Source organism: Canis lupus, chromosome X, assembly GCF_003254725.2.
Source record: "Canis lupus dingo isolate Sandy chromosome X, ASM325472v2, whole genome shotgun sequence".
NCBI lineage: Eukaryota > Metazoa > Chordata > Mammalia > Carnivora > Canidae > Canis > Canis lupus.
In genome coordinates, this window is record NC_064281.1 from 96,292,411 (window position 1) to 96,306,689 (window position 14,279).

Sequence of the window (14,279 nt, forward strand, 5' to 3'; positions counted from 1 at the left end):
TCTTCCTTGACTTACAGTGTTAGCCCTTTCAGCAGGTCTCCAGTAACATGCTAAGATCAGAGGAACCCACTGTCAGCCATCAGTACTGTGACACCCTAGCTGGAGAGCAGTCATGTAGGCAAGCAAGGAAACCTGAATCCTCAGAGATTGGCCATAGGACAGGGTAGTGTGTGTGTGTGTGTGTGTGTGTGTGTGTGTGCATGTGCGCATGCATGCGCGTGAATGTTTATTTTAAAATATTTTCTCTTTTGTGCAGTTATAAAAATAATAAATGCTCAGAAAAATGAGAAGAAAATAAAATCGCTCAATATTCCTTATGCAACAATTATCACTGCTAACATTTAAACTTCCTCTTTTGAATTTTTATTTATTTACTTTAGAGAGAGAGTACACACAAGTGGAGAGGAGCAGATGGAGAGGGAGAAGGAGAATGAATCTGAAGCAGACTTCCTGCTGAGCATGAAGTCCAGAGGGGCCTGACCCCACCACCCTTGAAATCATGACCTGAGCCAAAACCAAGGGCCAGATGGTTAACCAATGGAGCCACCCAGGTGCGCATAGATAAACTTCCTTTTGCACTTTATCTCTTAAGTACACAGTACCCCTACACCCTTACAGAGGTAGCAGCATGTGGTTTATACAGTTGTATTCTGAACTTTCCATTGAGTAATATTTTGTGAATATTTTCCTTACACCTGCAAGGGTGTGCCAAGGTTTGGGGACTGTGGGAGTGGTCTGTCTTGAGTGCTGACAGCAAGGGGAGTGAATTTTCACTAGAAATAGTAAAAACAATAATAACACTGATGAATAGCAGGTCTGTGTTTACTACCACCATTCACGGGAAAGTCTAAACAGTGTCACTGATGAAACAGTCCTCTCACTGTCATACCCTTTTAAGTATACCACCGTGTCTGCCCAGTTCTGAAAAGAGTGGGAAGAGAATAGGGTGAATTTCTATATAGGGGTGACAGGTTGAGGGCTGGGCAAGGGCTCGGTTAGTCAGGGGAATCCCTGAACCAGGGAAGAAATAGGAACCATTTCCAACATGTCCTACTTGATCAGTTTGCTGCTTAGATTCATCCAGCTTAGATAACTTCAGAGAATCCACTGGACTTAAAAAAAAAAAAAAACAAACCAACCCTAGGAGCTGTCTTTTTTATGTGCATATAACTTAAGTCATTAGTGCCTTCAAAACACTGATCTAAATGCTCTGTGTGGTGCCATCTATAATATTTGGGCTGAAATGGCCCAAAATGCAATCAACTGATCAATTACAAAAATAAAAATGGTCCTTCTGGTTCCATTTCCAGCTGTGTTTTAGCTCATGATGATGTTAAAATCATGGATTTCCAAAGACGTATGAGTTTGCTGCATGTTGCTTGAGTTTTACACTGTACATGTGCTAATTCACTCAATATTGCTGGAGGATCAATGAAGCTAAAAACATCTGATGACTTCTCTGTTGTGGAGTGAATTTTCTGGATTCTCTGGGAAGTCAAGGCACTGTAGATTTCAGATTCCTTCAAGAATCAGCAAAGCATGCTAGACTCACCAGGAAATGACTTCCTCTTTGTTTTGATAGTCAGCTCCATGCATTTGGTAAACGTGAAATTATTAGGCCATCATGTATTGATGGTAGAGCAATATGGGGCCATGATCAAAGGTGTAGCTCTAATACAGTTTCATGTTTTAGAACCTTAAAAACAAACATTTTGCATTGAAAGAAATTTCCTAATTAATTTCCGCAGAATTTGTACATTAAAACATCTTACCCTGCTGGAGAAGACTGATAAAGCAAACGTACTACCTTCTGCTGAAGAGAAACTGTATTTAGAAGGAATTTGCTATTCTCATAAAACTTTTAATAGGAAGAAGTGAATCAAATTCCTTAATTACCATTTTATGGTTGGTAAAAGGGCAAATTACATGCCATCCATTTCTAAACTTCTAAATGTCTCTGGTGCTTTTAATTAAAGCTGCCATCTAGAAACTACTAAAGCAATTTTATGCAATTAGTTATTTATAGGTTACCATAATACACCACTCAAAATATGATTTCAGTGATTTGCAGTCTGTTTGTGTGTGATCTCTGTCATTTTTGTTTAGTGGGGAGGGAGTTCTTTTTATCAGCTGAGGTGATTCTTCAGGGGACAGATAAAGCTGTGACACTGTGGAGCTGTGATAAGGAGGCAAAGTTATCTTGGCTAGTGATCTAAATAAAAAGAGGAAGAATCATAATTCCATACTGTTTGTCTTGATATGTAGGGGTCTATGTTTTATCTTAGACAAAACTTCAGAGGAGAAGTATTATTACAGTTACTCCCCCATTTCTCCCCACTTTGCCACCATTGTGCTAGGTACCTAGCATCTCATTTCCTCATGCTACCCTAGGGTTAGCTCCCACCTTGGCTTGTTCCCGTCAGGTGATCTCATTGGTCCAAACACACCCAGCCTGTGCTTCATATGCCCTCAAGGCCCCCCATAAAGTGTTTTAATGAGGAATTCAGGTTTTGCTCTCTCACGCAATACCCTGCACTAAACACTGAAGTTCATATCTGAAGAAAACCCTTATGAAGTGACTTTAATGGCAAAACGGTGGGCTGCTAAGGAAATTACTTTGGTTAGCTGGGCCTTTGTGGGCTCCCCAAACTACAACATGCACAAGAAGACAGCACTGGAATTATTGAGTTTCAATGTTGAGAGGGATAAACTAGTCAGTCACATACAACTCTTGAATCCCATTCTACCTTGACTCTTGCTTCTTTTGTGTCACTGTTCCTTTTTGGAAATGATCAAGTCTCAGACTGACTTACAAGGACACGGAATTTGCCTCCCTCCAAAGTCACTTATTCTGTGTTTGGGTTAATATTATAAGTAGTGTTGTTATTGGCAACAAAACAGTAAGCCTGATCCTAATGGTGGGTAACATTTCACGTGTACACACTACTGCTGGGCAGTGCGCTTTGCAATGCACCTTACGTGTACTACCGAACACCGTTGTGTAGGCACTATTAACTAGTATTCTATCTTCACAAATGGGGCAGCCACAGCTCAGGGAACTTAGGCGACTTATTCAGGGTCACACATTTAATGAGTGGTGAATCTGCGATATGCATCCAGTTCTGTTTGACTCCAGAATCTGGGAACTTATTTCTCATGGTATTTGGCCTCTTAAATACTATCTCTGTGTTTGCTAGAATATTATGCATGTATGAAAATTAAAATAAATGCAGAAGAAAAAGTCATTTAATAATGCATTTGTAGCTTTATAAAACTTAAATGAACTCAATCCAGGTTCCTCTGTATTAACCATTGATGTTTCCTGGACCTAATTGCCAAAGCTAAACCTACGTGCCTTCCTTTTGTCCGACTTCACACCAACAGTTTGATGGCTTTAGGATTCTGACAGAACAGCAAGAAAGGTTTTCAAGTTCCAGCTGCTGACATAATATAAGGTCAAAATCACTTGGCTATCATAGGCAGAGGCAATGGAACAACTGCGAGGAACACGTTAAACTCTCATTCTGGTTGCATAAGAGGCACTAAGTCCTCTGGCATAGCTACCATAAACTAAGAGATCAAAACTGTAGTTTCAGAAAGAAATCTCGAGTAGTGTACACAGCACAGGATCACTGAGCAGTAAAAAACAAATATTTTGCCTGAATTTTAAGTCTTTGTCAAACACATTTTTCTCAAGGCCCCTCTGATTCTAGGACAAGGATGTCAGAGGAAAGTTCTCATGGAAAATGCCTTGAAGCTGAGCTGGGAATCTGGCCATGGGCGGTAGAATGTTGATATTACCCAGAAAGCCTTCTTCACCAATTGGCTCTCCCAAATCTTTCCTAACCTTACTTTCTCATTTTTATCAGAATAGATCTAATTCTTGGAGAACACCAAGGTTACCAGAGCAGAGTACCATCAACCTTCTGGCTCCTTCTACCTACAAACTTATCTTTATCACTATACCTACCATTATTTGAGGATGGTCTCTCCAATCTCCCTTCCCTTTCAAGGCCTGCTCCCTCCCAGTTTCCTCCAGATCTGGTTTCATCATTTGTTCTCTGTCTTCTGTATCTTTTCATTTACCTATAACCAATACCATATCTCCTATAGATGAAACCTCCCCTGGGTGCCCTGTCCTCTCACTACGTTTTGCTATATCTCTTGCATCAAAACTTCTCAGAAGAGTGACCTTCTCTAGAGGTATTTATTTTCTTTCCTCCTATTGGCTAATTAAATTACTGAAATTTGGCTTCCATCCCTACTGCTTTTCAAACCACCAACAGCAGATCACCAATGAACTCTTCATTGCCTAATCCAATGGCTACAAGTGTGAAACATTTCATATGACTTTCCATATCTTCTTGAAACAAACGATTCTTTCGGCTTCCTGGATACCAATCTCTTTGTTCACTTCCTTCTGAAGCCCTCTTCTCTGTCTCCTTCCTTAGATTCCCTTCCATTGCATCTCCTATAAATATCAGTACTCCCTATGATTTCTTTGCCCCAGCCTCACTCTAGTGCATGTAGTAACCCGTCACCAAAACAGTTTATAAAAAAATGTATGCATTAAATGATTACATCACTCTCCCTTCAACTCCTTTGCCTATAGGATAAAATCCAAACTTCCTATTCCTGCCCCTGCTCTTCCTATTACCCTTAAATATTTTTACTTCAACACTACTGATTTATTTGTAGGTTCCTAAATGTATCACTCATTTTACTCATGTTGCTGCTTGCTTGTAATTTTGGTGATCACTGCCCTAGTGTCAATCCCAATGGTTATGCCACTGTGATGGATCATGTATGAAAGGAGTTTGGGGAAAACCTGACTGTTCTCCATTGCATAGGAGAACCGAAGGAACATTCTCATACCTGTTTGTGCACCATACTCTCTCTCTTAGACAATGGTGACATCAGCAAGATGTTACCGCTTTGTGTTTTAGCATCTTTCCATTTGCCTCAAATTTAGCATTTCAGAATAGCATGTAGATGCCATGGGAGTCAGTAGAGCTTCAGGATGTACCTCAATTATATCTGTGTAAGGCCAAAACCAGACTATTTTGTCTAGACTTTATCTTACCCAGATTTCTTAATTGTTAATAAAAAAGTGATGTCTGTATGATTAGTGTCATGAATACCCTAAAAACATTTCTTGAAATTGTCAAGATTTAAGGATGATTTCCCTCCTAGGGAATGGCTCAGGAGCTGTTTGCACTCATCTGGGTATTGCCTAAGTCCTGCTGAGTTCTGAGGTCAGTTTGCTTAAAGATGCACAAGAAAATAGAGATATAATCCTTGATGAGGTCCAAGAGAACCAAATTAAGTCATCGATTAATTTCATCTTGTCCAGTCACTCCTTCACCCTCTGTATCTACTTATAAAAAATAAATGTATTCAGCTTGTCACAAATTTTATTTTATATTTCCACCTAGTACCATTTCACATTCTGCTTAAGTACTTGGTCATCTATTACATGACTCATTAGTTTGAGTTCTCTGTAGAATTAAAGAAAGTTGCAGTAAAAATAATAAATGGAACCTAAGTTTCAACTACATCATCCATGCATGTTTTAAAAGCATCTTTCAAAGTCAATTCAAACTCAAATACAATGCCAGGGATTAGCACGCCATCAACTTCTTTCCTAAACTTTTTTCCTTGCCCCATTACATTGAGGTATTGATGAGTAAAATGGCAAATGTTTCTCTTTACTGAGATTCAACTCAAAGTGCATAAAACTGGATCAGATAAAGACTTATTTCCAGGAGAAGTACCCAGGGGCTATCTTATATGAAATTCTGTTCGGAGAGGCTTCCAATTTTCCTTTAAAAAAATCTGTAATTACCAGTTGTAATCAAGAAATTTAATAAAGTTAGGGTTTCCTGCCTCCATCTCTTAAGAAAAATTTGGTGAAGGTCTTAACTGCAGAGTCTTCCGAAGAGATGTGACAAGGTTTCCTGAAGATGTATTTGAATAATTACAGTTATAGACTATGTAAGGGCTGTGGAGTGCACTAGGAGTACACCACTAGGTCAGAAAAACCAGAAAAATAGTTTTATGAGGAAGAGGAAACTTGACTGAAAGTCATTTTTCTTGCAAATAAAAATATTTTGCACCTTTTGAATATGAGTCATCAGATAAAAAGCATTTTCCAATATTTCCTACCCTCCCAGAAAAACCAGAGATCATGGATTTTAGCTGAAAGACAGTGGCGTAGAGTGGAGGCATCACAGGCCTTTTTTTTCACCCCTATCATGGTTTTGAATTCCAGTGTTACCTGTGAACTGTGAACTTGGATAAATTTCTTAGCCTATCTGAGTCTCTGTTTTCTCATCTATAGAACTAAGGGAAATGCAATTTACCTTGCGCATCCTTGTGAAGATTAGACATAACATATTGTAAAATAGGTAGCACAGCCTAAGTTACAGCTATGGCTATTGCAATACACTGGAGCTGGGAGGGAGAGCATCCCACAGCCTCAAGTTTACAACTGACACATCTCAGGATCCAGTGTTTATTTTATTTTATTTTATTTTTTTAAATTTTTATTTATTTATGATAGTCACACAGAGAGAGAGAGAGAGAGGCAGAGACATAGGCAGAAGGAGAAGCAGGCTCCATGCACCGGGAGCTCGATGTGGGATTCGATCCCGGGTCTCCAGGATCACGCCCTGGGCCAAAGGCAGGCGCCAAACCGCTGCGCCACCCAGGGATCCCAGGATCCAGTGTTTAAATGACTAGTCCAGTGTAACAAAACTAGTCAATGACACCATTAAAACGATTTTAGTGTTCTGGGAAATGAAACCTCAGCAAGGTCCAGGGACTTACACAGGGTCATCCAGAGAAACACTGGCTTTACATGGATTGAACAAAAAAGTTTAGGTTCTCTAACCTGGCATTCGTCACAATTTGCTGCCATTTAAAAAAAAAATCCCGTGGCTTCTGACATTTTACCTTTTGCTGACTGGTTTTTAATCCCATTTTATAATTTATTCTGACTTTAGGACGAATGATCTCAAAAGCAAATTTCATTTCATCCTATTTTTAGAATAGATTCAGAAAATAAATGAGCTGTCTTGCAGATTAACATTTATTTGACTTACCTTGCATAATTAAGGACATGTTGGAGAGCCTGCCTATAATTGCAATATGTTGCTTGTTAAAGTCTTAGAGCAAGCTCTCTTTCCTAACCTAGAAATTGTACTCCCTAGATGTACATTTCCATTTTCTAGTGAACTACAGCTTTTCTTTATTAGCTTTTAGGTGGAGAGAAAAATCAAACTTCTCCTTAAAGAAATCCATTAAACATTTGCTGTCTTCTATGGGGGAAGGAAGAAGGAGCTGACGTGCATGATAGTTGTAAAGCAAAAAACAAACAAATTGGTCTTTCTTGTGAGATAAAGAACCTGCAGGAGAACCTCAAAGACATCATTAGCAATTAGCAATACTCTCCCCTCAATTTGCACACTGTGCTTTAATGACTTCTTGCATGATTTTTCCTTCTTCTACAGAAGTCTATGAAATTGCCCTGCAGCATTCCATATAATGAGAATCTCACTTCTGATTGACTGCCAAGGGTGAGTGCTGTCTATATTCAGCATGAAGATGGGTGCCCTAGCTAGGCATCTAAGAGTTCTGACCAGCAATTTCAAGAGCAGCTGATGTCTGGACGCAGGTTCCGCCATCTGAGTGATTTTGAAGATCCCTAACAGGGTCTTCAAATACTGTTAACATGGTTGAAGAAGATGTGATGGATACTTAGTGTGAGCCACATGTTTCCCTCCTTTAAACATCCTTGTTCACTCACTGGATCAGAGCAGATGTTGCTAGCATCAGCTTCAATACGTTGTGTGAAAGCGTCTTGGATGGATTAGACATTCAGCTCTCTGAAGCCTGGGCCAGATGTTCTTAGGGCCCCTGCCTACTTTGGGATGAATAAAGTATACTGGATTATTATCAAGGCCACTCTTGGATAGAAAGAGGAGTAAATTAAGCCAAAGGAAAATGTACTAGTAGCCATGACAAGAAGAAAGACTTAGTTTAATATTAGCTTTAATAGATATATAAATTTTGGCACTCTCATTACTGATGCTTTAAGAGTGCATGTAAATCCTGTTCATCAGGACTCTATTATTGCTGCTTTCTAAGCAAAAGAAAAAAGGGAAGAAAGCTGCAGTGAACCAATTATTTGCTCTATTTGGAAAAGCTGAGATATTCACCCTTTATGTGGCAGGTTGAATGTGGTAGGTGAGATGAGTGGTTTTCATACAAGTAGCAACTCAAGAGGATGTCAATTTCAGGCACAATACAAGCTTGATTCCTCCCTATTTCTTATGCAGAAATCCTTATAATACCTGCAAGAATTTTAAACCTGTGTTAAAGGTGGCACCTAGCCTGATACATTTCCTTGAAAGATGAGTTGATTATATGTTGCACCTGAGTTGTGCATTCACTCATCAAATATTTGTTGTGAACCTACTATGTGTAAGATATGAGAGCTGGCACAAGAGAAGAAACATTTTGAATCATTTTATCATGATACCTGGGGGGCTTATATTCCTTTAGGGGGAAAAGGCCATATTTTTTAAGCACAATTGAAACTCCTTTTAGGAACACTTGATGTAGCTAAGAGTTACCTAACCGATCGATTATAGTGGATCCCACACTGTATAAGATATTGCTGGGGAGGTGTAGAAGATTCAAAAGAAATAGTAGATGTAGTTTTTCAGCTCAAGTAGCTTGCCGTGGTGGTAAAAAACCACCTATTCGTGAAAGAACTGGAAAGTAAGATGAGGCAAAATATAATCTAGTAGTGTAGTAGTAACAGGGTGGTGTAGACCCTGTTAGAGAAATTCAGATTTAATGGGCTGGGGTTATCCAGAGGGGCTTTACAGAAGACATAGTGCTTGAATATGGCCTTGAAGAAAGGGAAGGCTTTAAACTCTGATTATAGTTGGAATTTAATCCCCATATGGCAAATGTCAAATGGCTAAAGAGTAACCTCTTAATATTTGAAATAATAAGTGACCATCTAACAAATGAAACACATTGACCTCACTATATTTTTTGGCATGAAAAGATGTTCTTAATATAAAGTGTGAAAAGCAGATTATAGAACAGCATTCTATACTATGATTCCATTATTAGAAAATAAAATATATGATATGCACAGAAAGAAGTCTAGAAGAATATATGCTAAAATATTAACAGTTGCTTTCTATATGTGGTAGGATTATGGGTGACTTTAATTAGAAATACTTCTTGCACCCCCTTTTTTCTAATTTTTCTCCAACCAATGTGTTTTATCTGTGTAATAGTTTAAAAAGATCACGTTGGCTTCTTAAAACCAACCAAAACGAACAGTTCATAAAATCTACTAAAATAAATGTATGTGTGCACACGCACACACACACACACACACACACACACACACACACCATCATGGAGAAGGAACAGAGAAAGTGGATAGAGTGGACAATATATGATAAGAGACTTAAAGTTGACCGTCCTTTTGCTTAGTGGCCTAAGGTGGGAATATGATCTCAGTCTATAAAATCATGAAGCTGATTGAGAGAACACAGATTTATTCACAAATCCCAGGCAATAAAATTGAGGACTGGCTCTTGAAGATTGAGGAGTAAATTTAGGACAGATGAAAGTAAGGCCAAGTTCCCACAGAAGGCAACTCCCTTCCCCCCCAGGAATTTGTTATTCTAGGGAGGATACAAATTGAAAGTACAAATAGCTTCAAGAATAATTTAGATAAATTAATAGAAGAAAGGCTCATTAATTCTTAGTTAAGCAAGAGCCAGGAATGTGTAGAGTCTATGCGATATTCAACATATTTAACAGTGGTAGAAGGCGAGCACAGACCTGAACCCAACCAGTGCAGGCCACAGTACTGAAGCCTTATCTTTGAGGCTCTCTGCTGGGTCAGGCATTAACATTTTAGTTGTGGACTGCTGGGAGTTTCCAGGTACTAGTCTTGGGAGAGGGTGGGGTGTCAAGGAGGGCATTCAGAGGGTTCTGGGAAATAATTATCACCCAGGAAAGAAGCATTTCAACATTTTAGTAACACTTATGACTACATGAATGCATATTATCTAAAAATTAGTCCTGACCATGCTTATCTTCTGGGATGGACTTCATCGACAATGTGTGTCAGAGGCAATATTGAGATAGATGCACTAGAGTGTGGCAACGATCTTAGGAGTTTGTGTAGTCAAATGAAATCTTTAAATGACCAAAGGATTTTTTTTTTTTTTTACCTCGGGGGCTGTTCAGTGAAGCTTCCGATGCTCTCCCGCCATCTCCACAGTGACTCTGGTCAAAGGGAAGGCACTGATCACCTGTCCCTGCCACCACTTCAAAATTCTTGGACAGATCTTTTGTTTCCACAAGAGATTTCAACCTGTAGACTTTTCGAGTGTTGGTGTCTGATAGATAAAGTGATTCAGACACAGGGTCCATAGCCAGATAGTATTTGTGAGCAGGACTTGTGCTAAGAAAGAGAAAAGTAAAGTTATTCAAAGCAGTTTTTTCAATATACATCCCCTGGGATCTGCCTTTTGTCACAAATGGAAGATTCTCTTAAGAGATGGAAAAAAATAAATATATCTTCTTTCTCATGTACTAAAGAGATGGACACTACTTTGTTTTTCTAGTGATGGGTCTGGGTCTAAAAAAAAACCTCAGTGTGTACTGCTAATCTATAATGAAGCTAGGATTTCAATACCATCCATCTGGGAGGCAGAGAAAGAAGCAGAAAAGAGAAAATTTCAAAAAAAAAAAAGAAAATTTCAGGAAATATATTTTTTTCATCAATACCTTTCATATCCAGTTCTCTAATTACATACCAGATGCCTGCCTGGATAGCTTTCAGTCACCTCAAATTCAACAAATCTCAAACAGAAGTTCACCTCTTCCTGCCTACTCCATCCTTCAGAACCCTACTTTTCCTCCTCCAGGCTTCCTGCCTCCTGGGGGGCCCTACCCGCCTCCAGGCTCCTGTTGTAAATTGAAAGACATAGATACAAAGATGGAGGCATGTTGTGTAGGGAGGGTTGTGATAGAGACACATTGCCAAACCTTTCTTCTCCAAGCTTCCTTTTTTTAGCTGACAATCACACTTTTCTAATCCATTTTGTCTTGTTTCAGGACATAATAGAACTGACTATATAGGACCTTTTGGGGGGGCTCATAATCACAATCAGCTGTACCTTTTAAAGGTGACGCTAAAGTTACCTTGATTGGATTTTGGTATTCCTTAAACTCTTCAATTACATATTCACATGGAATCTCTTGTGATATTTTTACCTGCATACATGGCTGAGCTCATTCATTCATTTTGATTCTTCCTAATTCCATTTTTACAATGGCTGTAGTAATGTTGGTTTGGGAGATATTTTGCTTGATCCTAAGGTTGGATCTCCATCTTTAAAAACCCTAAAAACCTTTTAACATTTCTTGGTGTGGTAGACAAGCCTTTCTTCACTTAGTAAATCCTCACATGCCTTTTAAGGCTTTACTCAGGCATCTTCTCCTGGAGAAAGCCTTCCCTAAATCTCCAGACTGGGTTATTTACACTATATTTACCTCTATTTGGGGGATTACATATTGTATTATTTTTAAAAATTTGTAAGCCCCAATAAACCATGCGAGCCTGGAGGAAATTAACCTTGGTTATCTCTGATATGCTCACAGCCCAGCACTCTGCCCCATGCCCAGTTGTCAAAGCCAAGAGCTATTCCTCACTCCTTCTTCTATCATTCTCCATATCCAGTAAAGCAGGATGCTTTTAAAGATTCTACCTTCTAAACTCTTTTCCAATCTGCCCACTTCACTTTATCTCCATGGTCATTAGTCTAAGCCTCTCATCTGAGTTCCTTCCTCAGTACGATTTCTGTATCATGTAATTGTTCATTAATTAAGAAATATTTACTAAGTGTACTAATGTGCCTAGGAACTGTGCTATGGGCCAGAGACCTACTCGTGTGTGTGCATTAAAACCCAATGCTACAGCCCCTTTCTTCATGAAATTCATGGTCCAAGGGGGGAGTCAGATCAGCAAACAGGCTATGACTGTCAAGTGTGAGGAGGAAAGGATATGAGCAGAGAGGAGGAAGGAAAGGATATGAGCAGAGAGGAGGTATATGTGACCTACCAGCACCTATCATATTGTATTAACATTGTTTTTAAAGATAAACTGAAGTCCATATTTTATTCAGATTTCCTTAGTTTTTATCTATCATCCTTTCCCTGCTCCAGATTCCATCTAGGATACCAAATTATATTTAGTCATCATGTCTCCTTAGGCTCCTCTGGGCTGTGACAGTTTCTCAGACTTTTCTTGTTTCTGATGACCTTAACAGTTTTAAAGACTATTGGTCAGGTATTTTGTAGGATGCCCTCTACCGGAATGTGTCTAATTTTCTTCTCCTGGTTAGACAGGGGTTATAGGTTTTGGGGAGGAAGACCACCGGGGTGAAGTGCCATTCTCATCAGATCAAATCAAGAGTACATAACAATCAACGTGACTTATCACTGTTGATGTTGACTTTGATCACCTGACTGAGGTAGAGTTGGTCAGGTTTCTTCAGCATAAAGTTACTATTTTTCTCCCACTTTCCATATTGTACTCTTTGGAAGGCAGTCACTCTGTGAAGCCAACACTTGGAGAGTAGGGAATTAGATTCCACCTCCTTGAGGGTAGAATGTCTACATCAACAATTTGGAATTCTTCTGCATGAGAGCTTTATCTCTTCTCCCCCATTAATTTATGAATTCAAGACTTCATTTATATCAGTAGGGATTCATGGATATTTCTTGTATACTTTGCATTAAAACCCAATGCTACTTTATTTTGTTGCTCAAATTGTCTGGCATTAGTCACTGGGAACTCCTTCTGTTGGCCTGTGAGACCTTACCATACATCCATCAATGTGGAGTTCTTGTTTTTTTGTTTTCTTTTAGCCCCTGTCTACTTTTTGGCACTACAAGATGCTCTAAGCTCATCTTTTATAGTCCTTGCCCCAGTACTGGAATGAATCATTTTGCTAAAGACCCCTGGTTCCTTATTTTGGAGAATGGTATTAGAAACCAAGATGTGAGTGAGTGCTGGGGGTAAGATTCACTTTTTTTCCACATCTCTCCAATCACAGTGTAAGCTCTTTGCAGGCAGGAACCATACTCATCTATCTTGAGTGCCAATAGAGTGTTTGACAGGGTCAATGTTCAGTTACTGCTAAACTAAACTGTAGGACATGAAACTAACTAATACATGGAAGTTTTCAGGTCTTGGCTACCCAGCCCAGCAAAATGGCAGGGAGGGGGTCATCAGAGTAAGTATGTTGCCCTTAAGGACTGGTATGTTTCTGATTGCATTGGTAATTATATTTGCCCTTTAAGCATATCTGTGTATGTTAATAATAGTAAAGGCTAGCAGATACTGATTTGAGACCCAGTTTATAGTGCTAATTGGAAAAAAGTCAGATCCAACTTGAATACTTGATTTTTTTTCTACTTACCTTCACTTCGTCAAATAAGAGAATTCAGTAGATTCCAGGGACATCTTCAACCCTGGAACCACCAGCTGCCGTAAATAAACTGTAAAGGGCCCCAACAGACTCCAGAATTGATTTGGCAGTCATATCAGACAAGGCATCTCTGTAGCAAAGACTGCTTAAATAGGGGTTTGAGTAAAACTTTTTTTTTTTTTACATATATAGTTGAATTTTTGCCTTCAGAATAAAATTTCTCCAGTGCCCCTAGATCCTTCTAGAATAAGAAGGGGATCACAACCCTTCCCTGAAACAACTTTCAATATTTTGGTAGCCAGTCTGTGGAAGTTTCAACTGAGCCAGATTAATCATGCTTTGTTTAGGAAAAGTCCATAGGCTATTTTTCCAAGAGAAATGTTATTCGCACAAAAGCACTTTGGAATGCATTACATTCATTTATTATTGAATATCCCCAATGTGCCTGTGAGGGAAGTTAAAATGATCATTCTCCTCAAATCTCAGCTGGGGAAACCCAGACACATAGAGGGCTTGCCCGGGGTCACTAACAAGCCTGTGCCCTGACCAACACTAGATTAGATCATATGTGACTGTGTGTACAAAGTACCTTCAGAATACTTTAGTTCTGAAGGTGATAAAGAAAAAAAATCGGTGTTCTTGCTTTCTTCTAACTGAGCAACATATCCTATTTTGCTCAACTAGGTTGTTCTAAAATTCTGTGCGCTGGCCTTTAGAAAATAGAATAGTCTAACATACAAAATT

At 39.1% G+C, this 14,279-nt stretch overlaps 1 protein-coding gene across 3 annotated transcripts in view; it reads right to left on the reverse strand.

The window, feature by feature from the left end:
* Positions 1–14,279, reverse strand: part of TENM1 (teneurin transmembrane protein 1) — a 794,660-nt gene that overhangs the window by 93,400 nt on the left and 686,981 nt on the right. For all 3 annotated transcript variants that reach the window (XM_025431163.3, XM_049107241.1, XM_049107240.1), the window contains one exon: positions 10,269–10,501. In XM_025431163.3, the coding sequence (XP_025286948.2) occupies positions 10,269–10,501 (233 nt within the window). The remainder of the gene's footprint in view (positions 1–10,268; positions 10,502–14,279) is intronic.